Here is a 15,480-nt window from a genome sequence, read left to right on the forward strand (position 1 = left end):
TCAATGTGGAGGCTATATACAGAGTATTATGGTACAGAGTCAATGTGGAGGCTACATACAGGGGGTACCGGTACAGAGTCAATGTGGAGGCTATATACAGGGGGTACTGGTACAGAGTCAATGTGGAGGCTATATACAGGTATTACGGTACAGAGTCAATGTGGAGGCTATATACAGGGGGTACCGGTACAGAGTCAATGTGGAGGCTATATACAGGGGTACTGGTACAGAGTCAATGTGGAGGCTATATACAGGGGTACTACGGTACAGAGTCAATGTGGAGGCTATATACAGGGGGTACGGTACAGAGTCAATGTGGAGGCTATATACAGGGGGTACTGGTACAGAGTCAATGTGGAGGCTATATACAGGGGGTACTGGTACAGAGTCAATGTGGAGGCTATATACAGGGGGTACCGGTACAGAGTCAATGTGGAGGCTATATACAGGGGGTACTGGTACAGAGTCAATGTGGAGGCTATATACAGGGTATTACGGTACAGAGTCAATGTGGAGGCTATATACAGGGGGTACCGGTACAGAGTCAATGTGGAGGCTATATACAGGGGGTACTGGTACAGAGTCAATGTGGAGGCTATATACAGGGGTACTGGTACAGAGTCAATGTGGAGGCTATATACAGGGGGTACCGTACAGAGTCAATGTGGAGGCTATATACAGGGGGTACTGGTACAGAGTCAACGTGGAGGCTATATACAGGGGTACCAGTACAGGGTCAATGTGGAGGTTATATACAGGTTGTTACGGTACAGAGTCAATGTGGAGGCTATATACAGGGTGTTACGGTACAGAGTCAATGTGGAGGCTATATACAGGGTGTTACGGTACAGAGTCAATGTGGAGGCTATATACAGGGTGTTACGGTACAGAGTCAATGTGGAGGCTATATACAGGGGTACCGGTACAGAGTCAATGTGGAGGCTATATACAGGGGGTACCGGTACAGAGTCAATGTGGAGGCTATATACAGGGGTACCGGTACAGAGTTAATGTGGAGGCTATATACAGGGGTACCAGTACAGAGTCAATGTGGAGGCTATATACAGGGTATTACGGTACAGAGTCAATGTGGAGGCTATATACAGGGTATTACGGTACAGAGTCAATGTGGAGGCTATATACAGGGGGTACCGGTACAGAGTCAATGTGGAGGCTATATACAGAGTATTACGGTACAGAGTCAATGTGGAGGCTACATACAGGGGGTACCGGTACAGAGTCAATGTGGAGGCTATATACAGGGGGTACTGGTACAGAGTCAATGTGGAGGCTATATACAGAGTATTACGGTACAGAGTCAATGTGGAGGCTACATACAGGGGGTACGCGGTACAGAGTCAATGTTGGAGACTATATACAGGGGGTACTGGTACAGAGTCAATGTGGAGGCTATATACAGGGGTACTGGTACAAGAGTCAATGTGGAGGCTATATACAGGGGGTACTGTACAGAGTCAATGTGGAGGCTATATCAGGGGGTACTGGTACAGAGTTAATGTGGAGGCTATATACAGGGGGTACCCAGTACAGAGTCAATGTGGAGGCTATATACAGCGTATTACGGTACAGAGTCAATGTGGAGGCTATATACAGGGTATTACGGTACAGAGTCAATGTGGAGGCTATATACAGGGGGTACCGGTAAAAGAGTCAATGTGGAGGCTATATACAGAGTATTATGGTACAGAGTCAATGTGGAGGCTACATACAGGGGGTACCGGTACAGAGTCAATGTGGAGGCTATATACAGGGGGTACTGGTACAGAGTCAATGTGGAGGCTATATACAGAGTATTACAGGGGGTACTGGTACAGAGTCAATGTGGAGGCTATATACAGGGGGTACTGGTACAGAGTCAATGTGGAGGCTATATACAGGGGGTACTGGTACAGAGTCAATGTGGAGGCTATATACAGGGGGTACTGGTACAGAGTCAATGTGGAGGCTATATACAGGGGGGTACCAGTACAGAGTCAATGTGGAGGCTATATACAGGGGGGTACTGGTACAGAGTCAATGTGGAGGCTATATACAGGGGTACCGGTACAGAGTCAATGTGGAGGCTATATACAGGTATTACGGTACAGAGTCAATGTGGAGGCTACATACAGGGGGTTACCGGTACAGAGTCAATGTGGAGGCTATATACAGCGTATTACGGTACAGAGTCAATGTGGAGGCTATATACAGGGTATTACGGTACAGAGTCAATGTGGAGGCTATATACAGGGGGTACCGGTACAGAGTCAATGTGGAGGCTATATACAGAGTATTACGGTACAGAGTCAATGTGGAGGCTATATACAGGGTGTTACGGTAGAGAGTCAATGTGGAGGCTATATACAGGGGTACCGGTACAGAGTCAATGTGGAGGCTATATACAGTGGGTACCGGTACAGAGTCAATGTGGAGGCTATATACAGGGATACCGGTCCAGAGTCAATGTGGAGGCTATATACAAGGGGGTACCGGTACAGAGTCAATGTGGAGGCTATATACAGGGGGTACCGGTACAGAGTTAATGTGGAGGCTATATACAGGGGGTACCATACAGAGTCAATGTGGAGGCTATATACAGGGTATTACGGTACAGAGTCAATGTGGAGGCTATATACAGGGTGTTACGGTACAGAGTCAATGTGGAGGCTATATACAGGGGGTACCGGTACAGAGTCATGTGGAGGCTATATACAGGGGGTACCAGTACAGAGTCAATGTGGAGGCTATATACAGGGGGTACTGGTACAGAGTCAATGTGGAGGCTATATACAGGGGGTACTGGTACAGAGTCAATGTGGAGGCTATATACAGGGTGTTACGGTACAGAGTCAATGTGGAGGCTATATACAGGGGGTACCGGTACAGAGTCAATGTGGAGGCTATATACAGGGGGTACTGGGTACAGAGTCAATGTGGAGGCTATATACAGGGTGTTACGGTACAGAGTCAATGTGGAGGCTATATACAGGGGGTACCGGTACAGAGTCATGTGGAGGCTATTTACAGGGGGTACCGTTACAGAGTCAAAGTGGAGGCTATATACAGGGTGTTACGGTACAGAGTCAATGTGAGGCTATATACAGGGGGTACCGGTACAGAGTCATGTGGAGGCTATATACAGGGGGTACCGGTACAGAGTCAATGTGGAGGCTATATACAGGGGGTACCGGTACAGAGTCAATGTGGAGGCTATACACAGGGGGTACCGGTAGAGAGTCAATGTGGAGGCTATATACAGGTGGTACCGGTACAGAGTCAATGTGGAGACTATATACAGGGGGTACCGGTACAGAGTCAATGTGGAGGCTATATACAGGTGGTACCGGTACAGAGTCAATGTGGAGACTATATACAGGGGGTACCGGTACAGAGTCAATGTGGAGGCTATATACAGGGGGTACCGGTACAGAGTCAATGTGGAGGCTATATACAGGGAGTACTGGTACAGAGTCAATGTGGAGGCTATATACAGGGTGTTACGGTACAGAGTCAATGTGGAGGCTATATACAGGGGGTACCGGTACAGAGTCAATGTGGAGGCTATTTACAGGGGGTACCGTTACAGAGTCAAAGTGGAGGCTATATACAGGGTGTTACGGTACAGAGTCAATGTGGAGGCTATATACAGGGGGTACCGGTACAGAGTCAATGTGGAGGCTATATACAGGGGGTACCGGTACAGAGTCAATGTGGAGGCTATATACAGGGGGTACCGGTACAGAGTCAATGTGGAGGCTATACACAGGGGGTACCGGTAGAGAGTCAATGTGGAGGCTATATACAGGTGGTACCGGTACAGAGTCAATGTGGAGACTATATACAGGGGGTACCGGTACAGAGTCAATGTGGAGGCTATATACAGGTGGTACCGGTACAGAGTCAATGTGGAGACTATATACAGGGGGTACCGGTACAGAGTCAATGTGGAGGCTATATACAGGGGGTACCGGTACAGAGTCAATGTGGAGGCTATATACAGGGAGTACTGGTACAGAGTCAATGTGGAGGCTATATACAGGGGGTACCAGTACAGTCCTCCTTTTCCTGTAGTCCACGATCATCTCCTATGTCTTGATCACATCGAGGGAGAGGTTGTTGTGATGGTGGTTGTGATGGTGGTTGTGATGGTGGTTGTGATTGTGGTTGTGATGGTGGTTGTGATGTTGTTGACACTGTAATAGGATCTGATGAGTGTTTTGAGTACGTCACATTAGTGTGATCTCAGTTTGTCACTAAATTAGATTAATTTGATCTGTGTGTGTGTGTGTGTGTGTGTGTGTGTGTGTGTGTGTGTGTGTGTGTGTGTGTGTGTGTGTGTGTGTGTGTGTGTGTGTGTGTGTGTGTGTGTGTGTGTGTGTGTGTGTGTGTGTGTGTGTGTGTGTGTGTGTGTGTGTGTGTGTGTGTGTCTCTCATGTGTATGCAAAGTTTCACTTTAAGCATGATTCTGATAGCTGTGTTCCATTTTGCAAGATGTTTGTGGAAATTGGCTTGCTGTTTAGTTTTTTTATGCTTAAGAGTTTTGAGTACCTGAGAAGTAGTTTGCGCAAACGTGTGTTAACGACAAGGGCGTAGTTATCATTCTGTTTTAATTCTATATTATGTCTCCCCTTTCTCCTTCCAGCAGCCTAGCTGAAAAATGTCTGTCTCTTCAGCGATCCCTCGACTCAGCTGCTTCTGCTGCCAGCTGCTGCACATACATGGCCAGTCACAGAGAGGGAGGGAGGGAGGGAGTGGGAGGAGAGAGAGAGAGAGAGAGAGAGAGAGAGAGAGAGAGAGAGAGAGACACAGAGAGAGAAAGAGAGAGAGAGAGAGAGAGAGAGAGAGAGAGAGAGAGAGAGAGAGAGAGAGAGAGAGAGGGAGAGAGAGAGAGAGAATGTGAGCAGCAAGCAGCAAGCAGGGAGCAGGCTTATTTCAGGCACATGGCCAGTGAATGAGAAAGCTATTTTCTCTCTCTTCAGCGCGCAAATACACACTCTCCTACTCTGACTGGATTATTGCAACTACAGAACACATACAGGACCTCTGTACCCCTACCGGCCTTGACGCCAGATACCCCCGGACCCGGACCCTAACCCAGGCACGCAGCCCACCTCTCTCCCCCTGCTAGGCCGTCACTGACCTCTCTCTCCTGTGCCCAACAGGATGGCTGAGGCTGAACTTCACAAGGAAAGGCTCCAAGCCCTCGCGGTAAGTCCCAAAGACGTATTCCTCTACTTCTTTATATATATTTCTCTCTCTCTCTCTTTCTCTCTCTTTCTCTCTCTTTCTCTCTTTCTCTCGCTCTCTCTATCTCTCCCTCTCTCTCTCTCTCTCTCTCTCTCTCTCTCTCTCCCTCCATAGTCTATCCGAAATAGTCAATGCTAGCATGATTCTATTGTTCATTTTCAACTGATTTCCCTTTGATTTGTTGAGGGAGGAAAACTTTTGTCGGAAAGTTGGTGGAAATGTAAGTGTGATTTTTGTTGTTGTATAGGATTAAGGTGTGACTGTTGTCTTTAATTAAACAAGAGTCCTCCATAAGTAAAGAGCGGTTGGTTCGCAGTTTAACGCAAAAAAATGGTGTCGTAAGGCTCCCAATGAAAAGAAAACGCCAGTAGCTCTCTGCTCTGAGCGGAGTTGGAGAGGAGAGCAACAGTTGTACCAGATACGCTGAGAGTTACTAAATTTGGCGCCAGTGAGCGCCACACACACACACACACACACACGGAAACACACACACACACACACACACACACACACACACGGAAACACACACACACACACACACACACACACACACACACACGGAAACACACACACCACACACACACACACACACACACACACACACACAAAAACACACACACACACACACAAAAACACACACGCAGAAACACACACATGCTGCACACAAGTAAGAAGCAAGAAGCAACAGATGGAAAAACTATTATGGCCATGTAACCATAACATGGTATGGTGAGGTCTCTCAGTATGGTGATAATATGGTATGGTGAGGTCTCTCAGTATGGTGATAACATGGTATGGTGAGGTCTCTCAGTATGGTGATAATATGGTATGGTGAGGTCTCTCAGTATGGTGATAATATGGTATGGTGAGGTCTCTCAGTATGGTGATGATATGGTATGGTGAGGTCGCTCAGTATGGTGATAATATGGTATGGTGAGGTCTCTCAGTATGGTGATAATATGGTATGGTGATAATATGGTATGATGAGGTCTCTCAGTATGGTGATAATATGGTATGGTGAGGTCTCTCAGTATGGTGATAATATGGTATGGTGAGGTCTCTCAGTATGGTGATAATATGGTATGGTGATAATATGGTATGGTGAGGTCTCTCAGTATGGTGATAATATGGTATGGTGATAATATGGTATGGTGAGGTCTCTCAGTATGGTGATAATATGGTATGGTGATAATATGGTATGGTGAGGTCTCTCAGTATGGTGATAATATGGTATGGTGAGGTCTCTCAGTATGGTGATAATATGGTATGGTGAGGTCTCTCAGTATGGTGATAATATGGTATGGTGATAATATGGTATGGTGAGGTCTCTCAGTATGGTGATAATATGGTATGGTGAGGTCTCTCAGTATGGTGATAATATGGTATGGTGAGGTCTCTCAGTATGGTGGTCTCTAAACATGGTATGGTGAGGTCTCTCAGTATGGTGATAATATGGTATGGTGAGGTCTCTCAGTATGGTGATAATATGGTATGGTGAGGTCTCTCAGTATGGTGATAATATGGTATGGTGAGGTCTCTCAGTATGGTGATAATATGGTATGGTGAGGTCTCTCAGTATGGTGATGATATGGTATGGTGAGGTCTCTCAGTATGGTGATAATATGGTATGGTGAGGTCTCTCAGTATGGTGGTCTCTAATATGGTATGGTGAGGTCTCTCAGTATGGTGATAATATGGTATGGTGAGGTCTCTCAGTATGGTGGTCTCTAATATGGTATGGTGAGGTCTCTCAGTATGGTGATGATATGGTATGGTTATAATATGGTATGGTGATAATATAGTATGGTGAGGTCTCTCAGTATGGTGATGATATGGTATGGTGATAATATGGTATGGTTATAATATGGTATGGTGATAATATGGTATGGTGATAATATGGTATGGTGAGGTCTCTCAGTATGATGATAATATGGTATGGTGATAATATGGTATGGTGAGGTCTCTCAGTATGGTGATAATATGGTATGGTGATAATATGGTATGGTGAGGTCTCTCAGTATGGTGATAATATGGTATGGTGAGGTCCCTCAGTATGGTGATAATATGGTATGGTGAGGTCTCTCAGTATGGTGATAATATGATATGGTGATAATATGGTATGGTGATAATATGGTATGGTGATAATATGGTATGGTGAGGTCTCTCAGTATGGTGATAATATGGTATGGTGATAATATGGTATGGTGATAATATGGTATGTTGACGTTCCTGTATTCCTCAGGATGTGGAGGTTCTTGGCCATTCCCAGTCCTAGTTGTTACATCCCATTCCCAGTCCTAGTTGTTACATCCCATTCCCAGCCCTAGTTGTTACATCCCATTCCCAGTCCTAGTTGTTACATCCCATTCCCAGCCCTAGTTGTTACATCCCATTCCCAGTCCTAGTTGTTACATCCCATTCCCAGTCCTAGTTGTTACATCCCATTCCCAGTCCTAGTTGTTACATCCCATTCCCAGTCCTAGTTGTTACATCCCATTCCCAGTCCTAGTTGTTACATCCCATTCCCAGTCCTAGTTGTTACATCCCATTCCCAGTCCTAGTTGTTACTTCCCATTCTGACTTGTGCATCAACATCCTGTTTGGAAGGCACAACAGCAGTACCGCAAAGAATGTGGCAAAGCAATTAACTCTTTGTCCTCAGTTGAAAGTGTTATGTTTGGGACAAATCCAAGACAACCCATTACTGAGTACCTCTCATTATATTTCAAGCATCGTGGGTATGCTTGTAATCTTTAAGGAGTTATTCAGTTTTAAAAAAAGATACTGAATGGAGCTAAGCACAGGCAAAATCCTAGCGGAATACCTGGTTCAGTCTGCTTTCCACCAGACACTGGGAGATGAATTCACCTTTCAGCAGGACAACAACCTAAAAAAAACAATTCATAACCTACACTTGAGTTACTTACTAGAAGAAGACAGTTAATGTTTGTGAGTGGCCGAGTTACTATTTTGACTTAAACCTACTTTAGAATCTACAGCAAGACCTGGAAATTGCTGTCTGACAATGACCATCAACCAGTTTGACAGAGCTTGGAGAATGTTTAAAAGATTAATGGTCAAATGTTGCACTATCCAGGTGTGGAAAGCTCTCAGAGACTTACCCAGAAAGACTCACAGCTCTCAGAGACTTACCCAGAAAGACTCACAGCTCTTAGAGACTTACCCAGAAAGACTCACAGCTCTTAGAGACTTACCCAGAAATACTCACAGCTCTTAGAGACTTACCCAGAAAGACTCACAGCTCTTAGAGACTTACCAAGAAATACTCACAGCTCTTAGAGACTTACCCAGAAAGACTCACAGCTCTTAGAGACTTACCCAGAAATACTCACAGCTCTTAGAGACTTACCCAGAAATACTCACAGCTCTTAGAGACTTACCCAGAAATACTCACAGCTCTTAGAGACTTACCCAGAAAGACTCACAGCTCTTAGAGACTTATCCAGAAAGACTCACAGCTCTTAGAGACTTACCCAGAAATACTCACAGCTCTTAGAGACTTACCCAGAAAGACTCACAGCTCTTAGAGACTTATCCAGAAATACTCACAGCTCTTAGAGACTTACCCAGAAAGACTCACAGCTCTTAGAGACTTACCCAGAAATACTCACAGCTCTTAGAGACTTACCCAGAAAGACTCACAGCTCTTAGAGACTTACCCAGAAATACTCACAGCTCTTAGAGACTTACCCAGAAAGACTCACAGCTCTTAGAGACTTACCCAGAAATACTCACAGCTCTTAGAGACTTACCCAGAAATACTCACAGCTCTTAGAGACTTACCCAGAAAGACGCACAGCTGTAATCGCCACCAAAGGTGCTTCTCCAAAAGTATTAACTCAGGGGTGTGAATACTTCTGTAAACTAGATATTTCTGTATTTCATTTTCAGAAATGTGTAAAAACATGTTTTCAAATGTGTCATTATAGGATATTGGTGTGTAGATGGGGTCAATTTTAACACAACGAAATGTGGAAAAAAGCCCAGGAGTATGAATACTACCGTATATACTTGACTCCACTGAATACAGCTCAACAGATTCTGCCATGGGGGCGAAGGTCAACAGGGTTGTTTGTCATTTTAGTAAAACTTAATCCCATTCAACATTTTCCAATAGAATGATGTTAGCAGGCTCTGAGCCACCATGTGTTCAAGGGATACTCCACCCAAAAACGATATTTTGGTTTTGGTTCAATTTGTTCTTTGTTTTGATTGTCAGCAATCAAGTTTTCAAGATATGTAACTTTATATACAGAAACCATCCCCTGTATAATGCGTTTTGATGTAAAATGCGTAATATTGTGATAGTGTATGTATTCTGGAAGTTGACATATCTTGACAACTTGATTGCTGACGTATACCAAAATATAGATTTGAGTGGAATCTTCCTTTAAGGGTGGTTGTGTGAGTCAGATCTGGCTTCAAGCACTATTTAAAAACGTTGAAATACTTTGAGATTTTGCTTTTAGCCTGTCTGAAGTGCCAGATTAGGGGGGGGGGGTTGCCGGTGTTGAACTATTCTACTGATCCAGTACTTGAAATTATGTCAAATAGTATTTGAAGCCAGGTTTGGTGTGAGTGTCTAATGACTGAGGTGAGGAAGGGTTTCAGAACAGCTCTCTAATGGAGATCCACCTAAACATTGTGGTACCCCATTCACTACTTTAGAGCCCTATAGAACCCTATTCCCTATAGTGTACTACTTTAGACCAGAGCCCTATGGAACCCTATTCCCTATATAGTGCACTACTTTAGACCAGAGCCCTATAGAACCCTATTCCCTATAGTGTACTACTTTAGACCAGAGCCCTATGGAACCCTATTCCCTATATAGTGCACTACTTTAGACCAGAGCCCTATAGAACCATATTCCCTACATAGTGCTCTACTTTAGACCAGAGCCCTATGGAACCCTATTCCCTATATAGTGCACTACTTTAGACCAGAGCCCTATAGAACCCTATTCCCTATATAGTTTACTACTTTAGACCAGAGCCCTATGGAACCCTATTCCCTATATAGTTCACTATTTTAGACCAGACTATGGTTCCTGTATAGGGAATAGGGTTTTCATTTGGGAAGCATCCCATTCAAGCAGAGAAGGGGAAGAAAGACAGAGAGAGAGAGAGAGAGAGAGAGAGAGAGAGAGAGAGAGAGAGAGAGAGAGAGAAAGAGAGAGAAATAGAGAGAGAGAGAGAGAGAGAGAGAAAGAGAGAGAGAGAGAGAGAGTAAGGCATGTGACAGAGAGAGATGGATAGAGAGAGAGACAGAGAGAGAGAGAGAGCGAGAGAGAGAGAGAGAGAGAGAGAGAGAGAGAGAGAGAGAGAGAGAGAGAGAGAGAGAGAGAGAGAGAGAGAGAGAGAGAGAGAGTAAGGCATGTGACAGAGAGAGATGGATAGAGAGAGAGACAGAGAGAGAGAGAGGGGGATAGAGAGAGTAGATTTGAGGCTAGATTTGATCCACAACCAAAGGGAAGACCGACTGGCTGTTGTCATACATGATAGTTTCCATTCATACTTTTCAGGTTTGTTATGGTTTAGGAATTGCACTCTCCTTTCCTCCCCCTCCTTTCCTTTCCTCCCCTCCGCTCTTCCCACTCCTCTCTTCTCACTCCACTCGCCCTCCTCTCCTCCTCGCCCTCCTCTCTCCTCCTCCCCCTCCTCCTGTCCTCTCTCCCCGTCCTTTATTCTCTTCCCTTTCCTCTCCTCTCCTCCCTTTCCTCTCGTCTCCTCCCTTTCCTCTCCTCTCTTTCCCCTCTCCTCCACCCTTCTCTCCTCCCTTTCCTCTCTTTCCCCTCTCCTCCACCCTTCTCTCCTCACGTCCCCCTCGTCCCCTCTCATCTCCTCCCCCTTCTTTCCTTAGAAAGTATCCATAGAGCTCTGTAGAGGCGACATAATGTAATCACTAGAGTTCTGTAGAGGCAGCATAATGTAATCACTCAAGCTCTGTAGAGGCAGCATAATGTAATCACTAGAGCTCTATAGAGGCAGCATAACATAATCACTAGAGCTCTTTAGAGGCGGCATAATGTAATCACTAGAGCTCTATAGAGGCAGCATAATGTAATCACTAGAGCTCTATAGAGGCAGCATAATGTAATCACTAGAGCTCTGTAGAGGCAGCATAATGTAATCCCTAGAGCTCTGTAGAGGCAGCATCATGTAATCGCTAGAGCTCTGTAGAGGCAGGATAATGTAATCACTAGAGCTCTATAGAGGCATCATAATGTAATCACTAGAGCTCTATAGAGGCAGCATAATGTAATCACTAGAGCTCTATAGAGGCAGCATAATGTCATCACTAGAGCTCTATAGAGGCAGCATATTGTAATCACTAGAGCTCTGTAGAGGCAGTATAATGTAATCACTAGAGCTCTATGGAGGCGGCATCATGTAATCACTAGAGCTCTATAGAGGTAGCATAATGCAATCACTAGAGCTCTGTAGAGGCAGTATAATGTAATCATTAGAGGCAGAATAATGTAATCACTTGAGGTCTGTAGAGGCCGCATAATGTAATCCCTAGAGCTCTGTTGAGGCAGCATCATGTAATCGCTAGAGCTCTGTAGAGGCTGCATAATGTAATCACTCAAGCTCTGTAGAGGCAGCATAATGTAATCACTAGAGCTCTATAGAGGCAGCATAACATAATCACTAGAGCTCTTTAGAGGCGGCATAATGTAATCACTAGAGCTCTATAGAGGCAGCATAATGTAATCACTAGAGCTCTATAGAGGCAGCATAATGTAATCACTAGAGCTCTGTAGAGGCAGCATAATGTAATCCCTAGAGCTCTGTAGAGGCAGCATCATGTAATCGCTAGAGCTCTGTAGAGGCAGGATAATGTAATCACTAGAGCTCTGTAGAGGAAGCATAATGTAATCACTAGAGGCAGAATAATGTAATCACTAGATATCTGTAGAGGCAGCATAATATAATCACTAGAGCTCTGTAGAAGCAGCATAATGTAATCACTAGAGCTCTTTAGAGGCAGCATAATGTAATCACTAGAGGCAGCATAATGTAATCACTAGATATCTTTAGAGGCAGCATAATATAATCACTAGAGCTCTGTAGAAGCAGCATAATGTAATCACTAGAGCTCTGTAGAAGCAGCATAATGTAATCACGAGAGCTCTTTAGAGGCAGCATAATGTAATCACTAGAGCTCTATAGAGGCAGCATAATGTAATCACTAGAGCTCTGTAGAGGCAGCATAATGTAATCCCTAGAGCTCTGTAGAGGCAGCATCATGTAATCACTAGAGCTCTGTAGAGACTGCATAATGAAATCACTAGAGCTCTGTAGAGGAAGCATAATGTAATCACTAGAGGCAGAATAATGTAATCACTAGAGCTCTGTAGAGGCAGCATAATGTAATCCCTAGAGCTCTGTAGAGGCAGCATAATGTAATCACCAGAGCTCTGTAGAGGCAGCATAATGTAATCACTAGAGCTCTGTAAAGGCAGCATAATGTAATCACTATAGGCGGCATAATGTAATCACTAGATATCTGTAGAGGCAGCATAATGTAATCACTAGAGCTCTGTAGAGGCAGCATAATGTAATCGCTAGAGCTCTTTAGAGGCAGCATAATGTAATCACTAGAGGCAGCATAATGTAATCACTAGAGCTCTGTAGAGGCAGCATAATGTAATCACTAGAGCTCTGTAGAGGCAGCAGAATGTGTCCTTTCTAACTGTTGTTTGTATCCTGAAAACATAATTTTCCTAAAACCCCATGGTGTGTGTACCGAATGGCACCCTTATGCCCTATATAGGGCACTACGCAATGGCCCTGGTCAAAAGTAGTGTACTATAAAGTGAATAGGGTGCCATTTGGGTTGCGAGGAGAGTTGAAGTTACTCTGTGTTTTGTTGCTCAGTCTGAACCTCAGTCAGAGAGAAGCACAGCGCTAGCACAGGCCGGCCGCTGGGACGCCAGTCCTGGGTTCAAATACTATGCTGTAGTGCCAGATATGTGGGGGTTGCATTTTTGTGACATATCCATTGGATTCATTGCAACAGGCTCTTTCTAGCACAGAGAATGTTCTGAAAATTATTTCACATAGTATTTGAAAGCAGGTTCAGTCAGAAGCGGCTTTGGGAAGAGACTAGATCTATGTTATCGTTACAGGGCCACTCTACGGCTTTACACATGATCCAATCAGTGAAGAGCTCCTCTCCCTCCATAGTTCTAATTACAGTAACTGGCCCGGTCACTGTTTTAGTGGAGGAGGGGTCAGGGGAGCTACAGGCAGGCCTCTCTCTCTCCTCTCTTCTCCTGGGTGTTTGCAGAGAGCACTCTGACATGTTGTCACGGATTACTTCAGCTCCTTGGCCTCCTTGTCAGAACCCCCTCCCACCCCCATCCTTCCACAACAGAGCCTCTGTTTGTCTTTGGGCTAGGGGAGCGACAGGGCAGAAGGGCCTATTCGGCAGGCGTTATGGGAAAGGGGGTAATTTTAGCAGCAGCTGACACTCTTGGCCTTCTCTACCATCCTGCCAGACATAGTTTAGTTTGAAGGGTGGGGCCGTAGAGAATGTGTAACGGAGTAAACATTCTAAACTCACTCCCAAGATTGAAATGTGTCCACTCCCGCTTTTGAACCGTTAAACGTTCGTTAGCAAATAACTAAGACGTTGTCGAGACGTTGTCGAGACAGAGGTCATGATGTCAATGTGTGTCTGCGAGACAGAGGTCATGATGTCAATGTGTGTCTGGGAGACAGAGGTCATGATGTCAATGTGTGTCTGCGAGACAGAGGTCATGATGTCAATGTGTGTCTGCGAGACAGAGGTCATGATGTCAATGTGTGTCTGGGAGACAGAGGTCATGATGTCAATGTGTGTCTGCGAGACAGAGGTCATGATGTCAATGTGTGTCTGCGAGACAGAGGTCATGATGTCAATGTGTGTCTGCGAGACAGAGGTCATGATGTCAATGTGTGTCTGGGAGACAGAGGTCATGATGTCAATGTGTGTCTGGGAGACAGAGGTCATGATGTCAATGTGTGTCTGGGAGACAGAGGTCATGATGTCAATGTGTGTCTGCGAGACAGAGGTCATGATGTCAATGTGTGTCTGCGAGACAGAGGTCATGATGTCAATGTGTGTCTGCGAGATAGAGGTCATGATGTCAATGTGTGTCTGGGAGACAGAGGTCATGATGTCAATGTGTGTCTGCGAGACAGAGGTCATGATGTCAATGTGTGTCTGCGAGACAGAGGTCATGATGTCAATGTGTGTCTGGGAGACAGAGGTCATGATCTCAATGTGTGTCTGCGAGACGGAAGTCATGATGTCAATGTGTGTCTGCGAGACAGAGGTCATGATGTCATGGTTGGAGCCCAGTAAGAGACAGAGGTCATGATGTCATGGTTGGAGCCCAGTAAGAGACAGGGAAAAATAAGTAAGTAACACTGTTAAAGGGAGTATGAAGGGTGTATGAAGGGAGTATGAAGGGTGTGTGGAGGGTGTATGAAGGGAGTATGAAGGGAGTATGAAGGGTGTATGAAGGGTGTATGAAGGGAGTATGAAGGGTGTGTGAAGGGTGTATGAAGGGAGTATGAAGGGTGTATGAAGGGTGTATGAAGGGAGTGTGAAGGGTGTGTGAAGGGTAGTTGAAGGGTGTATGAAGGGAGTATGAAGGGTGTATGAAAGGTATGTGAAGGGTGTATGAAGGGTGTATGAAGGGTGTATGAAGGGTGTGTGAAGGGTGTATGAAGGGTGTATAAAAGGTGTATGAAGGGTATGTGAAGGGTGTATGAAGGGTGTATGAACGGAGTATGAATGGTGTGTGAAGTGTATGTGAAGGGTGTATGAAGGGAGTATGAAGGGTGTATGAAGGGAGTATGAAGGGTGTATGAAGGGTATGTGAAGGGTGTATAAAAGGTGTATGAAGGGTATGTGAAGGGTGTATGAAGGGTGTATGAAGGGAGTATGAAGGGTGTGTGAAGGGTGTATGAAGGGAGTGTGAAGGGAGTATGAAGGGTGTATGGAGGGAGTGTGAAGGGTATGTGAAGGGTGTATGAAGGGAGTATCAAGGGTGTATGAAGGGTGCATGAAGGGTGTATGAAGGGAGTATGAAGGGTGTATGAAGGGAGAATGAAGGGTGTATGAAGTGAGTATGAAGGGAGTATAAATGGTGTATGAAGGGAGTATGAAGGGTGTATGAAGGGAGTATGAAGGGTGTATGAAGGGAGTATGAAGGGT

At 45.1% G+C, this 15,480-nt stretch overlaps 1 protein-coding gene across 1 annotated transcript in view; it reads left to right on the forward strand.

Annotated features, from left to right (window-relative positions):
- Window positions 1-4,877: 4,877 nt before the first annotated feature.
- Window positions 4,878-15,480, forward strand: part of palm2akap2 (PALM2 and AKAP2 fusion) — an 89,542-nt gene continuing 78,939 nt past the window's right edge. Inside the window, exon 1 of the mRNA XM_031826011.1 lies at window positions 4,878-5,208. Coding sequence (XP_031681871.1) covers window positions 5,164-5,208 — 45 coding nt within the window. The 5' untranslated portion in view covers window positions 4,878-5,163. The remainder of the gene's footprint in view (window positions 5,209-15,480) is intronic.

Source organism: Oncorhynchus kisutch, linkage group LG6, assembly GCF_002021735.2.
Source record: "Oncorhynchus kisutch isolate 150728-3 linkage group LG6, Okis_V2, whole genome shotgun sequence".
Lineage (NCBI taxonomy): Eukaryota > Metazoa > Chordata > Actinopteri > Salmoniformes > Salmonidae > Oncorhynchus > Oncorhynchus kisutch.